The sequence below is a fragment of the Haliaeetus leucocephalus genome, unplaced genomic scaffold (genome assembly GCF_000737465.1).
Source record: "Haliaeetus leucocephalus isolate CR32 unplaced genomic scaffold, Haliaeetus_leucocephalus-4.0 Scaffold840, whole genome shotgun sequence".
Taxonomy (NCBI): domain Eukaryota; kingdom Metazoa; phylum Chordata; class Aves; order Accipitriformes; family Accipitridae; genus Haliaeetus; species Haliaeetus leucocephalus.
In genome coordinates this window covers 2,102,418-2,128,305 of record NW_010973276.1, presented here as the reverse complement: position 1 = coordinate 2,128,305, position 25,888 = coordinate 2,102,418, and the positions used below count along the sequence as shown (strand labels likewise).

The following is a 25,888-nucleotide window of genomic DNA, read 5'->3' as shown; positions in this document are numbered from 1 at the left end:
ACTTTCCCAGCTATATTAATCAGACTCTTTCCTGTCAGTCATACAAGTCTGACAGTACTGATCAGGAAGGAGGCTAAACTCCAGTTCAGCAAAGGCATCTCTCCCCTCCCACTTCTGTTTTCAGTAGCACTGTGCATGTTTAGTTTCAGTTGCCTTTCTTAGGGTGAGTTTTGTAGAACAAGTGGGAAGTATTTGGTTTAAGATTACAGATGATGTGACTGAACAAGAGAAGAAATGAACTTCTTATTCACTGAACTGCGGGGTGCTTTTGCTGTACTTCAGACAGAAGGACTACCTAGCACTGAGGCTTTGCCTCAGAGCCCAGGAAGCCCTGGGAAACCGCAACTGTCCTTATACATTTCAGTTCAGGGTTTGAAAAGAGCTTGCTTCTGCAAAGCTGTAGGCAGAAAAGGTTCTTATACATAACTATGAGACAATTATCAATTTATTATTTATCAATTGTGCCATTTTGGTAAGAATATGTTACCAAAAACTTCAGTTTCTTCAATCTACACAAGAGAACTTTTCACAATTAATTACTAGGTCATGTTATTACTGTGATAAATGCATCAAGAATCCCATGAAGCCTCTTTGTGCTGCAGTGGCAGTTAAGTGTAGTACCTGAAAGCTGCTGTGCAATTCAAAGCAGCATACTTATCTTTGTTTTTAAGGTAAAAGCACCTGCAGCCTAACATAGAAGAATAGCTCCCTACACCCCTGCTTGGCAGTTGTGCAACAGCATAATTGATCCCAACAAACATCTCTAAGGTCAGAAAACTTCCATTCCAGTTTAGCGTGCTGTGAAGTTTAAACCCTTTGCAAAACAGCATAAGCTATTAGACTGTCCCAGGCCAGTGTTAAGTTTCTTCCCTTCTAACTCTCTCTTACTTGCAAGGTAGCTAGGACATATTTTATACAAGCAGACAATAGGACAAGACCAGGAGTTCTCTATATGCTACAGCACCACTCCATGCTTATGTACCAATTACTGCTGACAGGGAAAGCAAACAATAAATGAGGAAGGTTGTTCTGTCCTTACAAAGTGTGCTTATTTTTGTAGTGCAAGGTGAATATAAATAAAATCTGCACTTTAGAGCTCGGGGGGGGGAAATGTTATTTTAGTAACAGATTAATAAACTATTTTAATATTAAAAGTCTTTGTTTGGAATAGGCTGTTCTCAAAACATTCTTCTGCTGCAGTGAACTAAAAAGGGGTCATAGCTCAGTTTGTGGAGTAGCAAGTTACACAGTGCACATCCTGGCTCCTTCAGCTGCCTGCAACTGTACTGCAGCATGAGGTGCTACAGAAGGTTCCAAAGCAGCAAGTCCAACCCAGCAGCCAAAGGAAACTTATGTGCCAGCCTTAGCATTCCCACCTCACGAATCAAAGCTTCTTATTGAAGTGTTATTAGAATGTTTCTAAGCTGATTTTGAGATACAATCCCACTGTATCATCAGGATAATACTGGATGGCTAGCCAAAGAGGCTGCACACCATACAGTGACAAAGCACCAACAGAACTTGCTCCCTTGCTGTATCACCACAGCTGCCAATGTTACATGCTTCAATCATTTCAAAGTAAAGCCAAGTCAAGTTAGCACAGAATGTAAGCACTGAAAATAGTGTTTATTTGCAGCAGTACTTGTGTTGTACAAGTGAACTTGGTACTGGTGTCTCCCCTCACATTCAGCCCCTGCATGTGTTGACTTCTAGAGTTAGCGTCAGTTTTAGTCAGACAAGCAGTAATATTTCTGTCCAAGATCACATACCAGATTATTTTAAAGTCTGAGGTGATTACTGAAGTGGTTCCAGGATATTCGTACTAGATGGAATGAGCTACTTAAAGGTATGCAAGTGACACCATGTATCTCAGTGCACCTGAGAGGCGAGGTACATCCGTATTACCCAGCTGCCATAGGTTAAGTGCAGTTCCAACACCCACATTTAAACAAAAGCAACAGTATTTATAGAAAACCTTTGAGAACTTGAGTTTAATAAACCAAGAAACATCAGCTTGCACTTCACATTTGTACAAAACCATACAGAAACCACCTGCAAAAGACATGAGAGCTAGCTAGCGAAAACAACAAAAAAAATGGTCCTCAGCAACAACATGTACAGCTTTTATGGGAAACAAAAATTACCAGATCTAAGTATTATCTCATGACACTTAAAAATAATAATTTGAATGTCTTTTACAAATACACAATATAAAAAACAGGTCAACTCGAACAGAACATTAACTGCTGAATACATATATATGTGTATTTGTGTATATACATATACACACATATGTATAGAAACTCTCCCAATACTAAAATAGGCCATTGTGGTGAAGTTACTAGCATCTGCCATTTAACTCTTAATGGAAGGAGATGAATGTCCCTGCGTGCGTGTGTTTGGGTGTAAAATGGGTTCATTATCAGAGAGAATGACTGCATCACAATCTGAACTGACCAGTGGAGCTTGACAAGGTTATCACTAGGCTTTCACATTGCATCTCATTCATTAATGAAAGAGAAATATTTATAAAGTATTCTTAAAACTTGATGTGGCACCTAACCTGTACAGGAAATATTTCCCCCCTCGTTACCCTCAATATGAGGGATCATATAACACCATTTTACCAGAACATAGTTTAACTCTTTGCTCTTAGAAACAGAGGAGAAAAACCTGAATTTGTACCATCCTACACTGATCTCGATGAATGCAGTAGTCCAGAACAGTATTTACACACGATTGTGACTGGCGTTCTCTCCTTGCTAGCGTAAGGACACAACATGGCTTCCATAAAGGCATTTCACATTTTACCAGACCCGCTGATTGCAGACTTTTTGCTCACTTTTTCAGTAGCATCTTGGCAAAATCAGCATTGGACATCTTTTTAGGCTCCTCAAGGGGTTCGGATGAAGTTGCTGGTGAGTTCTGGACCATCCCATTCTCAGCCTTAGCCACAGGATTACTCTGGCGCTGTAACGCACGAGGCATCATTGAAAGCTGTGTCCTTCCCTTTCCTCGCCTGGAGAACAAAAAGTGACATTTAAAAATATCCCAGTGCTCTTTGAACACACTGTTTTAGCTTAGGGAAACACAAAGGACTTTGTTCACTATGAAGAACACTCATTTAAATGTTATTTCTGTCATTTGTTTCAGTAATAAGTAGTGCAAAGCTTTCAATGGGTGCCCTTTGAAACAGTATACCCAAGTCCTGGCAGAAAACAACTGCCCAACAGACCCCAGAAACTGAAGCTCTGTGTTTATCTACAGGGCACATGCAATACAACACCAATGCAATGCAAAGCAGCAGGAGCACTCTAAAAGATGGAAGAGCAGCCCTAATGCTCACTGCAAACAACGGCTGGTTCTCCAGAATGAGAGGACATAGAAGTTATTGGTGCTCAGGTGCTAACATCAGATCCAACGGGATGTCCAATGGCCAATACTTCCAGTCACTACAGACCTGTTTCTATTGTGAAAGAAAAAAAAAAATCTGCTTTTCCTCATCAATCCAGCAACCCAATTTTTTTTTATGGTTCAGCACCTTTTAAATGTTCTCTCATGTTCTAGAGAAGATTCCTACATTCTAGTGTATAAAGAAACCCAGTGTTTCCTTTTTAAGCATTGCCAAGCAGTCTTCCTCACCAATACTTACGCTCCGTAAACCTGTCGTGGTACCGCAAATTGCGAGGCTCTGCCTGCCTCAGGCTTGTCTGGCAGCTTTCGGAGAGGTGGGTTACTGATCGCCACCTTGATGACATGTTCCTTCACTGTCAAGCCATCCATTTTCAGCACAGCCTGTGAGGCCTGAGCTTCATTTTCATATTCCACATAGGCCAGGCCCTAAATAAGGAAAAGAGGTAACCTACATTAGTTTTAGTGCTTCTGTCTCTGCATGACTGCTTTTGCAAATAATTTGGCCAGCTGCTAAGAAAATCATACAGAAAGCAGACCTAAACATGGCTCAGAGTCCCAGTATTCTTTAGCTGGGGAAAAAAAAAAAAAAAAAATCTTATTGACACATCTACAACCTCCACTTCTTGACTCTTATTCATGATGCCCTAATTTGTGGAAAATATATTAAAAAGAAAAAAACCCAACCAAACAAAAAAACCCCAAGATACCAGTAAAGTAAATACAATAAACTACCATGTCAGTGGCAAGTCTTCCCTTTGAGATATATATTACATATATATCCATGCTGAATCTGGTATTGAACAGATTGGGATTCATAGTGGAATAAAAGATAAATCAATCTGTAGAGCTAGAACAGAAAGCTAGAACAGAAAGATATATACACACTCTCCTGTGATTCTTCACTAAGCTACAACTCATACCTAAGGAATCAAGTTACCAACATAGGGCCATCGCGGCCACCTTGGTTTCAAGAGCAGTAAAACCCATCTTAAGCAGCTCCACCAAAACTGACAGACCCTGTCTCCAAAGAGACTGGCTTTGCTGCCCTGAGAACAGGGACTGGTGACAAAAGCGTTCTTTGCAGGACATGGATCTGTGTTGACTTTGTGCAGTAACAGCTGATAACCGCACCGCTGCTGGTGTGCCTTCAGTAATTGGGTCTTATTTCCAGCAAACAGACAAAAGGGCAGCCACCGGCATCTGCTACGGCAGGCTCCTACAGCAAGTACACTAGCTGGGAGGCATCACCTCTCAGTTCTGTTATTGTTATTCTTCTAAATGACATTCAAACCCTTAAGCTGTATTTTTGGATTATCCCACAGGAAATACAGATATTATTTTTCTTTTACATCAGATTCAAAGTACATTTATTTGTGGTTTAGAGAGAATCCCAGCTGAAACTAAGCTCAGAACGTGGACTGCAAGACTTGGGGTACACATGACAGCGCTCATTACAAGGTATGCATGCAACAGGAACTGTACTTGAGATACTACCAAAAGCAAGAAAATAGATCAACCCCAGGATGGCACCAGTTACAAGTGCCCAACATTCAGATATGACCGAGGTGTCAGGTAGAATTTTGGCAGAGCAGCAGCTGGTTTAAAGTCTCTTATTTAACAACGAGTCATTTATTCCAGGATGGAAATAATGAGCCCTGTCAGAGAGACTTGCCTCTTTTCTCACTGGCATATCTATTATTGCAGCAGGTATTATGAACAATAGCCTCAAGAAACTGAAGAGAGGGAGGAGGGGACTCAGTTATACCAGATGAACCCTGTCTAGTCAATTACTTTAAAAACAAATATTCTTTGCAGACTTACTAACGTCTATTTTTACTATACTGATAGTGCTGTAAACATCTTCCCCTCCATCCCCTTTATATCACACATACTCGTTGTGCAATTTAAGAAGTATTTTGGAAAAATTCTTCTTCCCCTCCTACTTCTTATTTGTTAGCACAAAGGCACACTGTGCTATATAAATCCAAACATTTCTACAAGTTTTAATGCAAAGCCAGGTTGGCAACTTTTAAATACAAAACCTACTTTTTGTATCCAAACTTCATGAAGAGCTTCTTTTCAAAGAATTTCTTGAAATTAAAGAGTGGATTAAGGATGCCTACCTTGGGTTTTCCAGCTCGGTTGGTGACCAGCCGAATGTCTTTCACATTCCCATGTGCTTTACACACATCTTCCAGCTCTTCTTTAGTGCAGGAAAATGGCAAACCAGATATAAACAGTTTATGTTTCTCCAGTGTAGTGCTATACCTGAACACCTGAAGAAACAAGGCAGCTGTTAGTTCACAAACCAGAGACTCCAAGGATTTTAATCTATTACACCCCCAAAAGGTTAGAGTACTTCATATTTGCATGATCCAAAACTACCTTAAAGCCATGAGTAGTATCTTGAAAGATATTTGCATATAGACACAGGCACACACTAAGGACTTGCAAGTAAACGCTCCTAAACATCTATGTCTCCTTTACAATGAGGGCAGCCATTGATAACGTCTTCTTGCTCAGTTGTCACCATCTGAACATTAAGTTTTTCTGTACAAAAACTCCATAATGCAGGAAACCACTGATTACACAACTGATCTCTAGTACAGACCATTAACAAGAATGAGTGGGTTGTGTAACAAATGCCCACAGCTGTATGACTCAACCAAAAAAAGTACTTCACAGACTGAGATGCTCAGGTAAGAATCTGGGTACATCACACCATTAACAAGGTGCTCAGATTAGCAGATTTCTGCAAATCTTGGAGTAAGCTAATGTCAATCCTGGTTTATGGCAAAGTAACATAAGACGCAAGAACTCCCAGAAAACAGTTTTACTGCTAAGACATAAAATTACCATTCCAAAATAGCACAACATGAATTCATTAGATGCAAGCACTCTGGAAGCAACATACTCTGGAAGCTTTCCTATGCAGTCCCACTGTTCAACCTATTACTTGAAAGAATAAAAGTTTACCTTAAAGTCTGGATTCTTGTTCTTGTCAACACATGGAGAAACAAACATTGGTCTTCCCTCCACAACTTTACGATCCAAGCCAAGAGCTTGGAGAGCAGATTTTTCTTCCTTGAATTCTACATAGCAGTAGCCCCGGAAAATCCCCTTGTTGCTGAACACTGGACGGATTTCTGCTACCTCCCCACAGGTCTCAAAGAGCTCTTTCAGTTTCACTTCAGGATCTGCCATGTTGTAGGAAAGGTTGCTGACAAAGACGGTAACATTATCTTTACTGCTGTCATGTAAAACTTTGGGGATGTCTTTTCGACTGGTAGATGGCTTTTCCTTCTGGTTTGCTGGGCAATCTGGCTTTTCAGGTCCACTTCTTCCAAACAGCCCGGTTTCCACCTCCATGTCTTCTTCAGGAAGTACGCCATCACCATCACCCTTGTGTCTCTTGCTGGGCTGCTCTGCCGATTAATGAAATGGAAAGCCTTACTAGAAAAAAAATTACACTATGTCCTTCAGCACTGAAATTATGCCATCCTCTATTATTACCACTACAGAGTTTGGAAATGGCATGTGAAACCACAAATACAGTGACAGGTATTAAAGACACAAAATAAAAATCTGCCTCAGGTTTTTAAGAACGAGTAACAACAGATTATTTGACCAAGACAGCAAGTATTTAGATGAAAGCAACAGGGATATTTTTTGCCTTTTTTCTGTCAGTTACAACTACTGATTCATGTTCTTTCTCTTTGTCTAATGGGAAAAGTAAGAAACACAAAAATGTAAGAGCTCTCAAAACTCCCAGGGGCAGCAACCTATTAAAATCTTCTGTTACCATTCATTCCAAGAGACTGCTACAATACTGAATAACCCAATTTAGACACATGCCTCAGCATCATTCAACAAGTCAGGAAAATGACTTTTTTTTTTTTAAACAAAGAAGAAGAAAAAAAAAAAAATCACTATTACTCTGAAATACAAAAAGCCCTATAGAAGTTCTTATAAACATATACTTCTGTTGATCAAAAACCATTTAGTCTTGCTTTCATTTCACTACCACAAAGATCTAGGAGAAAGAGAGCCTGAATAGATGGCAGCTCTAAAGATACCACTTCCTCACTGCCTCTAACAGAGGGGAGACAACTAATAACCCTGTTGCCAGAGGTCTGAAGTTTGGCTTTTTTTTACCTTCTTCTTCTTGTCCCCATTCACCCTCATCATCATCATCTGCTTTGCGTTTGTCTCCAATCCTGGTTTTTTTAGCCTTTTTGGAAGCTTTCTTTTCTGCTCGAGCCTGCTTTCGTTGTTCAGCTTTCTCCTCCTCCTGCTTGGCCAGAGCAGCTTCTTTCTCAGCAGCCTACAAATATGCAAGATTTTTTTTTTTCTAGTGACTACAGATTGCAGAGCATTTTCTAGAGTACTGAACCTGGAGGGGTTTCTCCTACGGTACATTAAACATAGCGCTAATGGGATCATCATTTAAAGCACTTCTCAACTGTTTGCTCTTACAGCTTTCCCAGAGTGCACATTATTACTCTTGTATCTGTCCAAGGGTCAAAAGGTAAAAGATAGAAGAGTATCAAAAGAGGTTAACCATAGACTAAAATCAATATTTCTAAGGCTTTAAGACAATTCAGGCTTATCTACGGGAATCAACATTAGAAAACTGACACTTAGACAAGCATGATCTTAATATAGGTATTTCCTATAAACTGCTTAGATAATTCACAGAGTTCTGACCTTTGCTCTTTGTTCATTAACTCGAGCCAATCTGTTTTCTGTTTTTTGAACAGCTGCATCCCAGTCTTCCAATGTTCCTAAAGGATAAAAAAAAGCCTTGTATTTAGCTTTCCCATAATTTGAAAATACAATTCTGGAAAAATAAGAGTCAATGAGTTCATGGAACTTGCTCTTAACATTAACCATGACACATGAAAATTCTAAATATAATGAGTAGCCTTCAAAGAAAAAGAAAACAAAAACTAAGCAGAGCAGAAACCTCTCATTTATAATATGACACTCCAAAAAGGCATGGAAAAACCCAGTAATTTCAGCAGGCTCCAAGTCAGGCCAGAAAAGAAGAAAAAAGGAAAGAGCTGCTTGTGTATATTACAGCAGTGAAAAGAAAATAAGCCTTCACCAGAACACAAAACACTAGATCAAAATTCACTCTGTATCATTGTACACTAACTGGACTGGGTAAAACAAGATGACATGCAGTTAGTTACCTTCTATTCTCTCCAGTGTGAGCAGCACCTCACAGACGTGCTCTGGATAGTCACTTGTGCACTGCACAGCTCGATGCAAGGCCTTCCTGCAGTGCTGAGTATCACCGTGAGCTCTGCGGTAGGGAAACCATGGTAGTAAGGAGCAAATCCTCCACATCAAGATTACAAGACAGGACACTTAACTACATTGTATGCAAATGTTTTTCCTCCTTCCCCAGCAAACTTGCACTACACATTGTTGCTGTAATACTTCTGAAATATACTGCAGAGCTTCTTTAAGAAGCTCAAAAGCATATTATAAACCCATATGAAGTATACCCATACTAAGTATCTAAGTCTTGTCTCACACAGAGAGGAAACTAAAAAGGTAATTAACTCTTCCAGCCAGCCAAGCTCTTACCTTTCTAGGTTGTAATACTCCAGCCACATGTTAGCGTATTTGGCATTTCCTTTAGTCATAATGTTGTCCCAGAGTTCTCTGGCTTTCTGCATGTTGTTACATAAGCGGGCCTGAAACACAGCATCCAAAGCACTCAGTATAATTTAGGATTATTTGTTCAACGCCATTACTCCCCAGCCTCCCCCCAGCCCCCAAAACAAGAAACCACCACAGATGATGCACACAGCCCCAGGAAGACAGATCTTCTTCTTAGAGCAATCAAAGTGAACACCTAACGCAATCCTACTACTGAATAATACTTCCCTGCCCACCTGTTACATCAATCTTGGTTTCTGGCTCCCACATACATTTCATTTTGGTCATTATAAAAAAAAAAAAAAATTAGATAGTTGCTTCTAAACTTTTCCTTTTGTCATCAGAGCACTTAAACACAAACCAAACCCAGTTCTCAGTCTAGAAGTTTTTAGGAAATGGAGCAGGGAGAAGTGCTTAGGAAAGGGCACAGGGGAAGAGGGGAAATGGATTAAGACACCCAAGTGGGATTCACCTGATCTAAATGTAGAGGTACATGAGTACACTAGACAGCTGACTTATTAGAACTGCTTTAGCATAAGCTGAATCACACCTGGATGTATCCATTTTCTCCCTCCACTAAGTGGACAGAAAGGGAAAGTAATTAATTCAGGTTCAGGCCCACATTGTTCAGGAGGATTACAATGCCCAAGACTTTGGCAATCCATCCCATGCATTATGCCCAGAAAAATTATAGCACAAAAGTTAACATGACTTATCCTGATTCGTATGAGCCTGTGGCAAAGGAAGGAAAAAAAAACCATCCACTCGCAGACAGTGACTGCACCAGCACACTGATACCTGTACTAGTTTGAAACTAGTTAGCATAGGCAGCACTAAACTAGGCAGGATTCAAGGCAGTTCACAGACTTAGTGTGCAGTTCCAAGCCACTGTGGCTAGCCTGATAACCAAGTTACTACTCACACATTTCTGTGCCATACTGCAGTCACAGCAGTACAAACATGCTAACAATCCTGACCACCTTCTCACAGAGAATGCCGTTTCTTTCCTGGGATGTTGTGCTTTCAGTCTGAATCTATACTACATGCTTGACCAGTCCAGACACAGGAGTGGAAAAAGAAATATATACTCATTGAAGTTACCCAGACAAAATGCCAAAGTACAAGAGAATTGCATCCTGTACTTGGAATGTTAAAATGATCAATTTCCTCTAGTCTAGCAATTTAAATACAGCAGATAGAAACATCACCTCAACTCTTGCCCAGTTCTGCATGATGGTGCAGGATGGATCTCCACTCTCACTGAATCCTGGGAATAAAAGTAAGTACTGTTTGTGAATGGCTCTCGGAAATAAAGTGTTTACTAAACAAGTTTTACATTGTAGATGAAATGTTTATCTGTAGCTTTCTTAAAATGTGAGACCCTTGAAGACAAGTTAAACATTGTGTAGAAAACTGGTCTTATAAAAAAATATTTTGAAGAAGAGAAAACAATGTATCAGATGATTTAACTTACTCTCTTCTACTTCTTGTTTCAAGTACTCCACAGCACGTGCAAATGCAGACCGCAGCTCTTCTAGTTCTTTACTTGAGTCTTTAGAAGAAAGAAAGAATTGCCTTAAAATAATAATTTAATTTTCATCTCCTGTCCACTACAACTTCTCCCTAACACCCAGTTATTTTACTGGGAGGTGGGGAAATGGGGAAAAAAAAAAAAAAAAAAAAAGCCAAAATTTATTACTTCAGTAAAACTCACTACATGCATAATAAAAAAAAAACAAACATCAAGTACCTAAAATATAAGCCAGGGCATTTTTGCAAAAGCACAATCTATTCTGTCAGCAAGGAGCTGCTTTAAACCAAGTTCATATATTTTATAGACACTAACTGGCCAGAAAGTAGTTTTTGTGAAAGATAAGAAACTACTGTTAATTTTTTTAAAAAGTAATGCCACTACTTCAGAGAGATACATAGAAAACAGTTCAAATATTTATTCACACATATATCATATATACCTTGTGTAAAATCCACCCTCCTTCTTAGGTAATCAAGATATGCCTGCCAGATTTCTACATAGTCTGTTGCCTGAATAAAACCTGCATTCAGAGCTTTTTCAAACATTTCTGAAAGAAAACAGGGAAAACACCCACACAAACATATTTACTTTTCAGATATTGACAAAATTAGCAAGCTACAGTGTATAGCACAAAAGTATAGACACCTTACATTTCTAGGAAGACGGGAAAACACAAGAAATCCTACATATAGCAAATTGGTTTAGAAAGTGAATTTAAAAGCCAGTTTAATTCAGTAATGTTCATGCAAGGTTGTTCATTGCTTGTTCAGAGTTAAAGCTACTCAGCAAAAGCAGCTTTGCCCTAGAAGCACACCACTGTACATTTCATCAGCTTTAAGACTGTTGCAGCAGGGTGAAAACAAATCCTACAACATCCTACGAGTCACCATTTGTCACACATTACTCAGAGTGCAGAAAGCAGTTCTGTACTGTAAAGAAGCTTTGCTGAGATGGTCTTTCTTTACCAGAAATAATGCCGTGATCAACTCTATGCCTCTCCATCGCCAAAAGATATCTAATCCACAGTCCAACCGTCCAGGGACAGTTCCTAACAGCACGGTCATGAGCAGACAAGACCAATTCTTTCACTTTCAGCTGCCGGTCCTGAAATAACCATACAACAAAGTTTTAAGTTCCTGGTAGCCAGAGAGACCATCCGAGACAAATACAAGCTTAAAAGGAGCCAACACCTTAAAAAGAGTACTTTCATTTTATATTTGAAAAACTAAGACAAGATGGGTATTTTAAATTCTATGTTCCTAAAAACCCAGTGAACACCTTCAAATCAGAAAGGATATGCTCAGGAGCAACACAAACAAGAACTCCACACCACATTCATTCTGCAATACCTAACTGTCTGCTTCTAACCAAGCCAGTTCGGTATTTTCTGCCAATGAGATAAATATAATAAAGGCACCGAGTAAATTCCCAACTGTTCTTAGTACATTAAGAAGAGGGGAGGAAAGGATACAAGAAAGAGGGTGCACACATAGTCTACTCAGGCAGTCGCTGTTCCACCCGCAACCTGCTGTCTCAGGCTAGTAAGATAAAGAGACAATGGAGCAACTCAGCCTAGATAAGCCTCCTGTAGTGAGTTACACTGATCTCTTAATTAATAGATTGCCCTTCCGTCCACAGGTAAAGCCCTGCCTCTCAAGTTCAATATGATTTTCAAACTGCACGAACTAGCCCACATGTAAATATAGAGTAAACATCTGGGTTTGTTTCAGCTTGTTGGTAAATTAAGTTTTTTGTTCTCCACCACAAAACATTCTAGAGAGCACTGGCAACCCTCAAACAGGCACTTTCATTAATTTATCTGTGCCTCCTGAAGGACAGGCAGGCTCCCCAGTGATTCAGACAGCACTGAACTGCTTTGCCTACAACAGCTACAAGAAAAGGAGGGACATCCTCAGAAGCAATGCCTCACTACCAGAGACAATGCCAGGGCTTACAACAGTACAGCTGGTTACACCTAGCCAACCCTTTGCCAGACAGTACAAACCTCGATGCCCACCCCCAGTTTAATTCCACAGAGAAAACACACAGCTAGAGGAAAAAGTGAGGAAATACTCACTTGATCAATAAACACACCACTGAAAACAGAAAGAAACCAAAAGGTGAAGTGAAAATCAGCTTCTGAAGAATTTAAAGACTAAGGGACAGGACTGAGTTAGAACTTACTGGTCATTTGTTTGTTAGCCGCTAAGATTAAAAAAAAAAACAAAAACCAAAAAACACATAGGAAAATAAAACCTCAAACATCTGGTTTTTTCCTTACCAAATATTGGTTGTAGCGCGCCCAAAGATCTGGCACAAGGCAGTTCTCAGCCAAAGCCCTCTCATAGATCAACTGAATGCGAGCTGGATCACCTGCTTTCATTTCAAAATCAATATAAGCTTGATATTCTGCTAGCTTTGGTGTTTCAGCACCCAGCTATAAAACAAACAGGGATACAAAAAATTAAAGTCATCTAAATAAAGCACAATTCAAACAGTTCAATTGTTACTTAGAGTAGGTCTCACAAAATTTCAGACAAGAGCTTAGCCTCTAAGTATCAACAGCTTTTGATTTTCACATATCTCTGAATATCGCCCTGGTTCTTAAGCCATTCAGATCCCTACTTTTTATTCCTCTTAGCCCAGCATACTCATCAATGCTGGAGGAAACAGCCAGAGTACTAATGCACACCTTAGGGTGGCCCGACATAGTCAACAGATTCAATAGTTTCCCGTACACCCAGTTGTGAGGCTTCTTGCACATTGCTCACAGCTGAAAGAGTCACCTAGTAATACTCAGCCACTTTATCTCTGTGACTAGAAAAAAAAAAAAGGGGGGGGGGGGAAATCACCCCAAAGCAATTAACTCTTAGTTTTGAAGCAAGGTATAAGTAACAGCATTACCAGTGCCTCTTCATATGGTTTACACTTCTCCAATTGCTGTAGAGCTTTTTTGTAATTCTTTATTATTGTTTCTGGTATTGGATCTTCTGACCATTCCTCATATTCAGCATATGAAGCCTCCATATCTATTAAAACAAACATGAAACACCATCAGTAATGCACTTATGGGACTAAATAACCAGATTTCAAGCTACGTTTGATTCTAACACATATTTGTATTTTTATTTACACTTTCGATCTTAACTGTCACACTACTGCATGCTTAAAGGTTCAGACACTTCATCTTATACAGTGCACTACAACACAAATTCAGGGCAAGTTATATTAAAGCTACCTATTTGGATTTAGAAAACTAAAGTGGCAAGAATTCTCCCAAGGCTTTAAAGAAAAGAGAAGAAGCCAAATTCTTTCAATATGCAAATGAAGTCAAAGAACTGTACTTAACTTTCTCCTATAAGCAAAGCAGCAAGAAAAGGCACTCAAGGAGTTTAAAGTATGAGGTAGATATGGCAGGATTCTAACAACGCAGCTGTCAGCACGTACTACTCTGTACCAACCAAGGTTCTTATGTAGTGATCATCACAGCTGAAGTCCTAGTTCCTAATGGTCATGTTTTGTGCTCATCACTTGTAATTAAATAGCCTCAAATTATGTAATGAAGAAACAGATAAACAAAGTTTCAATGAGTAAGAATATTTCTGAACAAAAGGGATCCGTGCATTACTCAAGAGGCCCTAAAGGCAGGCAAATGTCATTGATTAAAGAATACACAAGTACTACAGCTACAGTTTGTGTGGCTCTACCAAAAGAATAAAGACAACTAATGCCTGGATCACTGTAACACGGCTTATCCATGCCATCTCTCCAAGTGCACCAGCTCTTACCTAACAACGGGATCCCCAGCTGGCGCCTGAACAGCGTGTGGATCTTCTCAAGCTGGCTGCAGAGCATCTGCTGCTGCTCAGGAGATGGAACACTGCCAGGAGCCGGCTACAAACAAAAGGATTGAAATTTAATCAGTTCCCTCAAGCCCGAGCTGATGAACATGATGGCATATTGTTTATGAGTTGGGGGATCTGGGCTCCAAATGACTACATGATCCTTGAAGAACAGACACAGCCAACTTGTATTTCAGGTCACTGCTGTGAAAGCTAAAACTTGGAAATTGCTAGACTCAGAAGCTGGATGAATGTGAAAAGCATTCCTCACTGCAAGCTGACACATGCACAGGGAAATGATAACCTGAAAAAAAGTAAGCAGCATGCTATCGTGCCATTTCACGAACCCACTAGGCTGCCAAATGGTTTTTCAATAAATCCCTGGTGTATGCACAGATGATTTAAAACTTCCAGCTTTCTTTCTGTTTGTGAATGAAAGGCTGTTCTCCCATTACTCCTTTGTTACAAGCATTTCATAGAATGGGGTTGGAAGGGACCTCTAAAGATCATCTAGTTCCACCCCCTCCCTACCATGGGCAGGGACATCTTTTAACTTCTGTCTATTATGTAATAAGCTACAAAAAATAAAATGAAATATTCACATTCTGGCTATCTTGTAAAAGGTATCTTTCACAGATGTCAAACTGCATGTTCCAGGGATAATACACTATCATCCAACAGTCACAAAAAGTGTGAAATAATGAATGATTTAAAAGCTGAAGTAGAAAACAGTCTAGAAATGTAAACATGACTGACTATGTTGCAAAAATATTCACTGGCAAGAACATCATTTAATAATGAAGCTACTCAATTTAAAGCTATTCTTGCCAGTTCAAGCTAAAGCAACAGAGTTAAACTTTGCTTCTGGAGATGAGATTTTTTGATCTTATTTAAACACAAATCCATTACTCTATCAACTAAATACATAGAATGTTTTTCCCAGACCAAAAGGGTCAGTTTCTACAGCTGAAAAGAAACAACTGTGTGACATTACAGCCTCTTTTCTCAGAAGAGAGTGATGAAGGGGTAGCACAAGATGACTTCAGAAACTACACCACAACTTATCTCTTACAAGAGCCCAGGAGACTGGCCTTACCTGTGCTGTTTCCAGTATGGCGTTCTCAAACTCGCGGTACGCTTCCCATAAAGCTGTTCCTTTCGTCACATGCAGTCCAACTGCAGTTAATGCTCTCTCAAATATTGAGCGAACTTTCTCAATTCCTCCTTCCTGACCAATGCCACCAATGGAATACTGGGCATATTCCAACCAAATTTCGGGACCTAAACAAAAGTTATGAGAAACAGATGACCTAATCCTCTCAAAAATAAAAAAGGCAACTCTCTGCTTCCCAAACACCTCATTTGTTGCATATAATTAGACCAACACAGGACAATTTTCTTTACCATTCAATGTACTAAAGAAAAGTTAAAATATTTTATTCCATGCTCTTGGTTCAGCACAGCAGCTACAGTTTTCTTCTGAAATAAGTCATTCTTGTGGTTGTTATTGACACCAACCATATGCCACCTCTGGTATACAAGCTACATCAGAGATGCATCAAGACCTCCTAACAGCAACTTCACTTTTCTCAAGCACACATGCAGAGCTCAGACCATAAAGCTGTCGCACTCCTACATAACTCAGATTGAAGTAGGTCCTTCTCCTCTTTCCAGACTCCTATACTCACCTGTTCAGACACTGCTTAAGCAGCATAACTATGAAGGTGAGGAGGAGGTGCCAGAATAGTGTTAGCTGCCTGGCACCTCTCCCACCAATAGCAGTCTCTGACCAAATTAGGTTCAGGGACCCCCAGTAGAGACTATCCAACCAATGGATGTTAGATTGCACATCTCAGGCTCCAGAAATTGTCCTGCCAAACCCCAAGTGCAATCCACCCAGCAGATCCAGAGGATGCCTCCTCTTAGCTCTTCACCTCTCCATTCCTCCTTCCTGAACGATCACCAACACCCTGCGAGGCCAGCTATGCCGGTGGTGTAATATGACATTTTGTATATAGCTTCTGCAAGGGATTTGCCTCGATGTTACCAAGCCCTCTGCTTCTTCAGGCTTCACGTTTTCAGCACCTCACCACAATACTCAAAGGGCATGCAGTTACTCTCTGTTTTAAGCTACAGCTGCAGGCAGGTCCTGACAAATGGAGACACAAGACACCACGTACTTCCCTCACTTTTAACGAGGATGATCAGAGCCCCGTACCACAGCATGGCTAGGTTTACCTACTTCACAGGGTTTCAGGAATGCCATCTCCCAGACAGTAATTACAAACTGTTCTGAAAGAGCTGTCACATAGCTGAAGTGGCAGCAAAGACCGTGCTAACTAACACAGAAGGCAGGAGTAGAAATGAGCCTTTTAAAACCATTCACTTTCCTCAAAGAAAGAGCTAAAGAACCCATAACGGGTAATGGAGAAAGCATTCACTAAGCGAGCACAATACCTGCTGCTCTTAGAGACTAGAGAAGTGCAAAATATGCATTTAAAAGTTCTTACAACATTTGCTTAGAAGATCTTAAAGACTGCCGTAGCGTTTAAAGCATTGCCTTTGAATGGCCTTAACTCCAATGCTTCAGAAAAACTGAAAATTACTTCACAATAACATTTTTGGTCCATTTTCTGCATTATATCAGAAGGAAGAAACCTTCCTAGAAAAAGAAAGCCATAATCTGAATGCAACACAATACATTTTATAGCATACATTAACAACTTACAGATGTAGTCTTTCACAGCTCTCTCAAACAGTTCATAAACTTTCTCTCGCTCAGAGCTTTCAGAAGCCATTTTTATCTCATCCTTCAACCAGTCCAGCCAAATTTCTGAAAGGAAGAAGTTTAGAACACATCACCAATGTTCAGAAAGAATAAGTTAAATCCACTTGTTGATTTTTTTGTGAGAGTTTTTAATAACAATCTTAAAAATGGGGAGAGGGCCAATGGAAAGAAGACAGCACTTTTAGCCTCCACAACTACTCACAATTAATTTAAAAGTTCATTATAGACCTTTTCAAATTGGTACTAAACAAGACCACTTATATTTAAAGAGAGCAGAAGTTGCAAGCAGCAATTTATCAGTACCTTGGGCAGAGGATCAGTATGCACCAGTAATCAAAAGAGGCATCCAGAGGTACACCCTTCCTCGTGCTTTTACGAGAAACAGTAAATGGCTTTAGAGACTGCAAGTTTCCACATACATATCAGGAAACCTTCCCTTGCCAAGGCTAAAAGTACACTGGCAGAGCAGCCTCTGCAATATTTACACTGCCTCTATGTTATGAATAAAAAAGAAACACCCACTTCAAGGGCTACCTATAACTTCCACCAACATCGTATTTTTTTGCTGCTTGACTGTGAAATTAAACTTTTGGCAGGAGTTTGGGCTCTGAGTCACATTCACTGACTAAGTGACTGCAGCCGTTTCAGTGCTGCCATCCCACAGCTGTACGTTACCAGCCCTACAGCAAAGGCAGCACAAGCAAACATACGCCTGTCCCTGGGCTACAGCAGCTTGTGTCCTGGCAGCAACTCACCCAGCTAACAGACAGACAGACTGGAGTAGGTGGGCGCACACAAACACCCCCTCCCACCAGTTCCAAGCTACCACAGCAGCCTCTGGCAGAGGACAGGGCAGTCACAAGTGGCAAGAACTCAAATTCCTGCAACAGGCTCGCTACCCTGCATCTGGCAGACGCCAAGCTCAATGCTGGCCATTAACACCAGCAGCATTCAGAAGAAGTCCCAAATCTGTTCTTTCAGGTTTCTCTAGACTGGAACAATGTTGTTGAAGCCTGGCTAAATAAACATATTATTTCACTACTGAAACAACGGTATTTTACATGGATGATGGTTAAGCTGTATCAGCTGCAACATGAGTAGAAGATGATCCATACCTTCAGTAAGTGGAAAGAGCTCACTCATCTTCTGACGAGCTCTCCTGAGCTTGACTAGCTCTCCCTCCTGGCGGAGCAGCTTTATCAGATCCAAGTGACAGTTATAGTCAAAAGCATTGATGGAAAGCTTTAAAAAAAAAATTTTTTTTTAAAAGCACTGTTGAGTGACGGACATGAAGAAATCAGAGAACATTTAGCAAAACAGAACCCCATACTCTGTTTTGGGGCATACAAATCTCATCATGTGTTCACATAGCCCAAACAACACCTACCTCCCTACACAGTTGCACCAAACTTCACTATTGTTTGCAAGATGCCTTCAGGTCACAAGCAAACATTTATAAAAAACACTTCCAAGTTTAACTAAGCTTTAAAGTTAAGCTTAGAGCTTAGCTTATGCCTCTAAACTCTAAAGGTTACTGCTCAGCAGTGCAAATACCAACACCAGCAGTACAGCAGCTACCAGCTACAGAAACAGACCCAAGAGTGCAAAATGAAGAAAGCTTTTTTCAATAGAGCCAAATGTGTTTTGATTTCTTCAAAAGCAATTAAAAAAACCCCAGACAGCTAGCTGAGTTTTTTTCCAATGACTGCGAACTGTCCTCTAGGGCTCTCCTCTGCAATTTCCCCCTCAAAAAAACACCCAAGCCCAACCAAAACACTTAGTTTCCACTTAAGACTCCAAACATTCACGTCTTGACAGTTCCCAACGTCAAGCTCCAGGAGCAGCCATACATTTATTTTTTTTTCCAATTACCGCCGCAGCTATTCCAGCAGGCAGTCACAAAAAGGAAGACCCTACTAAGGCCGGGTCTCCACGAGGAGAGGCCTCGGTTCTCCGGGACGAGCCTTCCCCGGAGCCCCAGGGCCGACGCGTCTCTCATAGCAACGCGGGCGGGCCACCGGCGCAGGGCCCGGCCCGGCCTCCAACACCACCTCCCCCTGGCTAAGGGCTTGGACCGGGCGGAGGCCGCGGTGCTGCCCCACCGCCCCCTCCCCACGCCGCCGCCAGCCCAGCCGGGCCCCACCTGCTCCTCCAGCCGCTGGATCTCGGCCTCATTCTCCTTCTCCTCATCTTCTCCGTCACCAGACGATTCCGAGTCTCCCTCATCCTCGGAGTCGCCCCCCGACTCAGGGTCACCCTCCGGCAGCCGCTTCTCCTCCTCCGCCGCCACCGCAGCCGCCTCGGCTCCCGCCGCCGCCATCTTATGCAGCTCCCTTCACAGCCAGCCGCGCTCCGCCGGCCGACGGGGCTGTCCCCGCGGCGCCTGTCCCTCCGCCGCGCACTGCCGCCGGGCGAGCGCTGCAAGAAGAGGGGCGAGCCGCCTCCCGCAGCACCCCGAGCTCGGCTACGCACCGAGGCCGCGCTGCGGTGAGGGCCGCCGGGGCCGGACCCCTTGTCTTCTCGGTTAAGGCGCAGGCGGCGCCGCGGGCACCTCGGGACCAGGTCCTCAGGGGGCCTCCGAGGAGGGCCGGGGCGTGCGCAGCACCGCCCGCCCGCCATATTGAGTGTGGCCGTCGCACATGCGCTGGCTATCGCGATAAAAACGGCGTCGTGACTGGAAACAGCATTTATCGATCGCTTTAGCGACAGCGCGAAGCTTTTTCCGCCAGGCGGCCTTCAGCCCTCGCCTCCTTTTCACGGCGAACCCCGCCGCGCCCGGGGTAAAACGTGGGCGCCCGGCGGTGCCAGGCCTGAGGCAGCGCGGGGGGCGTGGCCTTCCCGCGCGAGGCTAAAAAAAGGCGGTGCGGCCCCGCCTACTCCCGCCAGGCTCAAGATGGCGGCGCTGAGGGCGGCGGGGGCGGCTCTGCTGCGGCCCGGGCGGGGGGAGGCGGCCGTCAGGCGGGGCTACCACAAGAAGGTGAGGGGCTGCGGGAAGGGATGGGAAGGGATATAGGTACGGTGCCCGTTAGTGACGCGATGCTCTCGTAGGTGGTGGATCACTACGAAAACCCGCGCAACGTCGGTTCCCTCGACCGCAACGCCAAGAACGTGGGTACCGGCCTGGTGGGCGCCCCGGCCTGCGGCGACGTCATGAAGCTGCAGGTGACCTTGGGGACCCGCTGACACCGGGGACGGGGTAGGTGGGGGCGGGGGGTCGCCTAGGGCTGTTGCGAGGCCCAGACTCGTCCCCTTCCCCTTAGGGGTGCAGCGCGGCCTTTCCTCCTCCCCCCCTCCCGAAATGTCCCCTGGGGCCCGGGCAGGCTTGTCCCGAGGGTGTGGTGGGACCCAGGGCCCTGCCTGGGCCTGAGAAGGTGATTCTGGGGTGCCTGGTAGAGCTGAGCCAGCTGCTGAGGTGCTGCCGACGCTCTCGCAGGTGGAAGTGGACGAGAACGGGAGGATTGTTGATGCCCGTTTCAAAACCTTCGGCTGCGGATCAGCGATCGCATCGAGTTCGCTGGCGACGGAGTGGGTCAAAGGGAAAACGGTAAGGGTCCCCGCCGGGATCGGAGGTGACACCACGGAAAGCCTTCAAAGCTTTGAACCTACCTGTGTTCTCTGTTGGGACTGTGTAGGAAACAGTAGTCTAAGAATCCCAGTACTGACTTTGTGCAGCGCAGTACAGTGATGCAGAAAGCAGCGACTGTCAACTCTGTTAGTGGCCTGACTTCTGGGGTAATAGTTGCCTTTTCCAAGAATCTGTTAATCTGTAGGGAAGTACTTTGTGTTTTATGCAACAAATCAAAACATGCTGATCCCAGATTCTGGAAGAAAGCTTAATTATGGAGCATCTTTAGGTCATTTAGATCTCTCTTTCTGCCAAACAAGCAATGCGCTTCTGTATTATGATAGAAGATAAGCAGCCTTAGAGCAGCCCATCCAATAACACTCAGTCTGTAACACTGGTATGCTTTGGTTTGTTCCCACCACTGCTCAGTCCGAGACATTCCTTAATTCTGCCATCCTTCACTGCCCCTGGCAGTTGAGATGTTCTTCCGTGTGGATTCTCTTGGCTCTGAAAGCACTCTTAGCAAATGCCTTTGTAGTCCATGTTGTACTTCATGTGACCGGTGACTACGTACTAACTGTATTTCAGGTTGACGAAGCGCTGAAAATCAAGAACACTGATATTGCTAAAGAACTCTGCCTTCCTCCAGTCAAACTGCACTGCTCTAGTAAGTAAAGGACTAAACGGTGAAAGTTCAAACACAAGCTTGTATTTGAGAGGGAGGCTTCTGGGAACAGCGCAGATGCTTCTGAATGTTGTTTTCCAAATAAAGTTTCTGTGCAAGGAACAGCTAAGGTTAGCCCACAAGAGAAACTTGCTTATGTCCAGATTTTGGGGTTATTTTAAGAGATTTCAGATCTCTTTCATCTTTTGGATTCCATAGCTCAGCAGACTGATAATAAGTGTTCAGATTCTGACATTCTACTTCTAAGACGCTGACTGGTGCTACCTGCAGTGGTGGTCACTGCTGGCTGCTCTTGTTTTTACAGCATCTTTTGTTCTAAATTACTTTTAGCTGTCCTTGAAATACTTGTTTTGTTTGTAGTGCTGGCTGAAGACGCAATCAAGGCTGCCTTGGCTGATTACAAGTTGAAGCAGGATCCAAACAAAGAAGAGTCAGAGAAGAAAGCAAACAATGCCTAAAGTGACTGTAAAGCTTGTTCTCATTCCACTTAAATTTGCAGTGCAATTATTCTAGCTATTAGTAGGATCCTGCGCACTACTAAATGAAGCTGTAAGATACGCACAACTTGCGCACAACCTGTCACTGTTCATGTGTGTACAGCCACTCTTGTAGTGCTTACATGACTGGGATGTGGGTATTTCGGCAGCCTGTGTCCTGTCACGACTGTGTTTGAAATGTTTGAGTGAAGAAGACTGCTCAACTGCAGAGAACTCGGTGACTTCTCTCTGGGGAGAAAATCCTGCTGTTCCGGTCCTGGAAGGGCTGCACTTTTTTTGGAAGATGTATAGTTTTGCCTAATATTTTACAGAATTTGGTGGGAAACATTGCCTTGGTCTTAATGTTTATGTAGGAACTGCAGATCAGTCTGTGTAACGATGCAGTATACAAATGTGGGGCAGCACATCTGCCCACAAAGTTCAGCTGTGTCGGAGTTTCATTTTGCAACCTGTGTGCGAGTTTCTCTTCTGTGGGTTGCCGGGACGCTCTGGCAGGCACTAGAGGGCACTGACAATAAATACACTGCTGGGAGACCAGCAAGTAGCAGCTGGGTGTCACTGCTCCAGGAATCCAGGAAGCACAGACCAAAGCTAGCAGGGCTTGATTCTGCTGGCATCCAGTCATTACTAATGCTTGCTTGCTTTTTTTTTTTTTTTTTAAGCTCCCATTAGAGGAACAATCTTAATTTTGGAGTGTCTTCTATAAGAATGCAACCCTTGGGATTGGCCAAGTACTCTGTTTAAAAGAGAGTAAATGCACCCTCGGGTTTGAACCCAGGAGGGCAATAGCACAGCTGGGGTGCAGAGCTGAGGGGAAGCTCCCAAGGGAGCAGGGGTTGGTCTGTGCCCTCTGCAGATGATGCCTCTGCACCCTGCCAGGCACAGTTCAGCTGAGCTTTGCAGGGGGAACAGGTCGTGGGGAGAGCGTCACTGATGCTCAGCTACTGAGGATTTGCACAGTGAGTGTGAGCTGGCTCCCTGGGAGCTGGGGGCACACCAACGTTTGAAAATGAAATGTTTTGCCATTTGGCTTACCCTCCGTGCTCCAGGCCACTGTGCCCTCTGGTGGTTGCTCTTTCCCAGGGGAGTATTTCCATAGATTTCCAAAACAAACAGAAAACACATTTGAAAACTTTGCCTGCTCTTAAGATTTTAAACCACCCCAAGAAATCTTACTTGCCTTCTTTCATACCTAGGGTGTTTTAAAAACATTAAAAACTGCATTTAAAAATAAGTAGCTTGTTCTGATGTATCTGTCCATGTTTGTTGGTTGTTTTTTTTTTTTAAATGCAGAGCAGGCCAAGTGTGGTTGCTGCTGTGGTTTGTTGCTTGCAAGACAGCTCTGGCAGTACCTCAGCTCAGCACCGCCCTGCGTGCCGGCTGCTGGCCCTCAGCATGGCCCCTGTCTCCTGCCACCTTCCTGCAGCGAGGAATGTGCCTCGCTCCCTGGGAATGGTCCTGCGGTTTCCGGGATTAAAAAAAAAAAAATCAGGGAAACTTCAGACGCCCACATCCACTTTGGGGCAGAATCAGCTCCTTGTGCTTGTGGGAGCCCCTTGACGAAATGCAAGAGGGAGATAAAAGCCAGCACGCTCTTCCAAGGGGAAAGGTTGTCCTGATGCAGGGACATGGGGATGCATCCCTACCTGCCCCACAGCTGGGACAAAATGTGGGGTTGCAGGGGTATGGGGATGCAAGGATATGGGGATGTGTTGCTTTCCAGGCAGAAAAGCCTCTTTTGCCTTGCAGGTTTGCCTGCCATCCCTGCCAGGCACAGCTGCGTCCCGGTGCAGAGGCATGTGGCAGCACTGCAGCCCCCCCCGCCCTTGGCTGCAGGCTGTGAGATAAAAGTTTCCCCGAAATGGCGTGTTGGTGTACAGATTTTGTGAACGATAAGCACGTTCCCCCGGCTCCCAGGGTTTCACCCACGCAGATAACCTTCACCCCGAAGCACAGCCAGGCCGGGTGCGCCTGCCGGATTCTGGGGTCATGTGTGGACCCCACAGGGCTGGAGCTGAAATTGGCTGCACCCCAACAGCAGCCTGATGCAGGGAGGGCCCTGAAGGAGGAAAAAGTTGTGGGGACTGTGCCTCGGCCATCCCACAAGCTGCAGAAATACACAGGAGAGGAGATCTGCATAGGAAACATCTTTATTACTAGCTGAAGGAGTTAAGAAAATAAGGCAAAAGTCCAGCTGGGCTCTGGGCTGCCCTCAAGTCACGGCTTTGGGGCAGAAAAATGGAAGGGTGGGTCCTTGCCTCTAAATCCTCTTCCCTTCTCCCATTAGCTGGGCAAGGATGGCCAAGGTCATCCCGTCCTCGGTGGCTGCAGCGATCAGCAAAGCCAGCCCATGGTGCCCAAGGTCAGGGGGAGCCCCCCCCCCCCCCCCCGGGGGGGGGGGGGGACACACAACTGCACAGACACCCCCCCCCCAGCTGTGGTCCCATGCCTCTGCCCAGAGGGATGCAGCTCCTGGCCAGACAGACCAGAATGCTGCTAATTAGTAAAATAACATTTGGGAGAAAGTTGGTGACAGGTGGCAGAGAGCGAGGGCTGCCTGGCACAGCACTGGGGGGGGCCAGAGCCAGAGCTGGGGGGGGCATGCACCCACCCAGTGCCCAGGGGTGGGAAAAGCCCCTTGGGCAGCTGGAGCAGTGGGGCTGATGGTAACTCCAGCACTGCGGAAAAACATCGCCTGCCAAAAAAAAGTCATGGCTTTGCCACGGCATCCCGCCGGTGCAAGGGTCAGTGGGCCCTGGGGGCGGGGGGAGTCTTGGGTGTGGAGCGGGGGGGCCTTCATCGGGGCTTTCTTGAGCCGCCACGTACGTATGGAGCAACAAACCACCACGTCCATCGCGTGTCCGCGGGGCGTCCCCTGAGCCGGCGGCTACCGGAGCTCACCAGGGACCGGGTCCCTGCCCTAGACGCTTGGGGGGGCCGGGGAGCCATCCTGGGCTGCGTTGGGGGCCCCCTCTCCCCGTGCTCCCGTTGCACCCACTGCTTCCTCAGCACTTGCATTTTGGGGAGGGGGCTCAGTGGATTGCTCATCGCCTAACTTTTTGCTTCCTTCCTCCTCCTCCTCCTCCTCGGCAGGGGGTTTCTGCTCCCCCCGGGTCCCGTTGGCCAGCGGTGCCTTGGGGGGGGATTTGAGGTTCTGGGCAGCCGCGAGGATGTCTGCCTGCAGCTGCCGGCTGCAGTCGAGGGGCTCCTCGGCGCTGGGGTCGGGGGCTTTCTCGGGCACCTCACTAAAAGCCCGGGCCCCCCCAGCCTTGTCTCGCTGGTCCACGTACTTCTTCTTGGGGAAGGAGGAAGGGTAGTAGGCGGATGCCTTGTGCTTCTGCCGGACGATGACGGCGGCGCAGATGATGAAGAGGAGGACGAAGGCCAGCGAGCCCACCACCACCACCAGCAGCATGTATTCCTTGAAGAAGTCCACCAGCCCGTCCAGCATGCCACCCGGCGCCGAGCTGTTGGTGACTGTGGTCCCCGCCGCGTCCCCCAACGTCGGGCCGGTCCCCGGCGTCACACGGTGGATGGGTGGTGCGGCCGAGACCTCCTCACCGTCCCCGCTGCCCCCGCCGTCGGCCAGCACCGCGGTGTGCCGGGGTGCTGCTGAGTGCGCCGGGGCCACCAGCAGCAGCAGCAGCAGCCACATGCCCATCGCTGGCCGTACCGCCATGTCCCCTGGGGCTCGTGCACGGCGGCCTGCAGGATGCAGAGGGGAGAGCAAAACGTTAACACCCCGATGGAGCAAGACCCCCGAGCCCTGCCACAAGCAAGGCCCCACGGTGTACCCACCCCAAGCCCCGCATGCCGTTCCGGCACAGAGGGACAAGCACAAGCGTTGAACCACCAACAGTTAGTTCGGGCGCTCGCTTATTCACCCGGCTGAA

General features: G+C 44.8%; 3 protein-coding genes across 5 annotated transcripts; 1 reads left to right on the top strand and 2 right to left on the bottom strand.

Annotated features, from left to right (window-relative positions):
- Positions 1–63: 63 nt before the first annotated feature.
- On the bottom strand, positions 64–19,593 carry SART3 (squamous cell carcinoma antigen recognized by T cells 3). The gene is made up of 19 exons (XM_010582097.1): positions 19,392–19,593; positions 18,364–18,490; positions 17,189–17,293; positions 15,557–15,741; positions 14,407–14,512; positions 13,523–13,647; positions 12,900–13,055; positions 11,584–11,722; positions 11,058–11,165; positions 10,559–10,636; positions 10,293–10,351; positions 9,010–9,119; positions 8,610–8,722; positions 8,122–8,198; positions 7,575–7,738; positions 6,391–6,841; positions 5,538–5,690; positions 3,653–3,840; positions 64–3,019 (listed from the first exon to the last, which is right to left on the bottom strand). Exons 1-19 carry the CDS (start codon positions 19,566–19,568, stop codon positions 2,839–2,841), a joined length of 2,802 nt encoding a protein of 933 aa, XP_010580399.1. The 5' UTR covers positions 19,569–19,593; the 3' UTR covers positions 64–2,838.
- A 520-nt stretch (positions 19,594–20,113) lies between these two features.
- On the top strand, positions 20,114–23,832 carry ISCU (iron-sulfur cluster assembly enzyme). Of its 3 annotated transcripts, XM_010582095.1 has the most exons (6): positions 20,116–20,225; positions 20,297–20,410; positions 20,682–20,792; positions 21,402–21,480; positions 21,859–21,963; positions 23,289–23,377. In XM_010582095.1, exons 1-5 carry the CDS (start codon positions 20,142–20,144, stop codon positions 21,954–21,956), a joined length of 486 nt encoding a protein of 161 aa, XP_010580397.1. In that variant the 5' UTR covers positions 20,116–20,141; the 3' UTR covers positions 21,957–21,963; positions 23,289–23,377. The 3 variants fall into 3 exon arrangements, with proteins under 3 accessions (XP_010580395.1, XP_010580397.1, XP_010580396.1); XM_010582093.1 differs by lacking the exon at positions 21,859–21,963 and having other exon boundaries at positions 20,114–20,225; positions 23,289–23,832; XM_010582094.1 differs by lacking the exon at positions 23,289–23,377 and having other exon boundaries at positions 21,859–23,255.
- A 1,083-nt stretch (positions 23,833–24,915) lies between these two features.
- Positions 24,916–25,674, bottom strand: TMEM119 (transmembrane protein 119). The gene has a single exon (XM_010582270.1). It carries the CDS (start codon positions 25,672–25,674, stop codon positions 24,916–24,918), a length of 759 nt encoding a protein of 252 aa, XP_010580572.1.
- Between the last annotated feature and the right edge of the window lie 214 nt (positions 25,675–25,888).

Coding starts and splice junctions, on each gene's coding strand:
- SART3 (XM_010582097.1), bottom strand. CDS start 19,568: ATGGCGGCGGCGGGAGCCGAGGCGGCTGCGGTGGCGGCGGAGGAGGAG. Junction 10,637..11,057: donor GAGGGTGGATTTTACACAAG/GTATATATGATA, acceptor TTTCTTCTAAAG/ACTCAAGTAAAGAACTAGAA. Junction 3,020..3,652: donor CCACGACAGGTTTACGGAGC/GTAAGTATTGGT, acceptor TTTGTTCTCCAG/GCGAGGAAAGGGAAGGACAC.
- ISCU (XM_010582093.1), top strand. CDS start 20,142: ATGGCGGCGCTGAGGGCGGCGGGGGCGGCTCTGCTGCGGCCCGGGCGG. Junction 20,226..20,296: donor GGCGGGGCTACCACAAGAAG/GTGAGGGGCTGC, acceptor ATGCTCTCGTAG/GTGGTGGATCACTACGAAAA. Junction 21,481..23,288: donor AGTCAAACTGCACTGCTCTA/GTAAGTAAAGGA, acceptor TTTTAAATGCAG/AGCAGGCCAAGTGTGGTTGC.
- TMEM119 (XM_010582270.1), bottom strand. CDS start 25,674: ATGGCGGTACGGCCAGCGATGGGCATGTGGCTGCTGCTGCTGCTGCTG.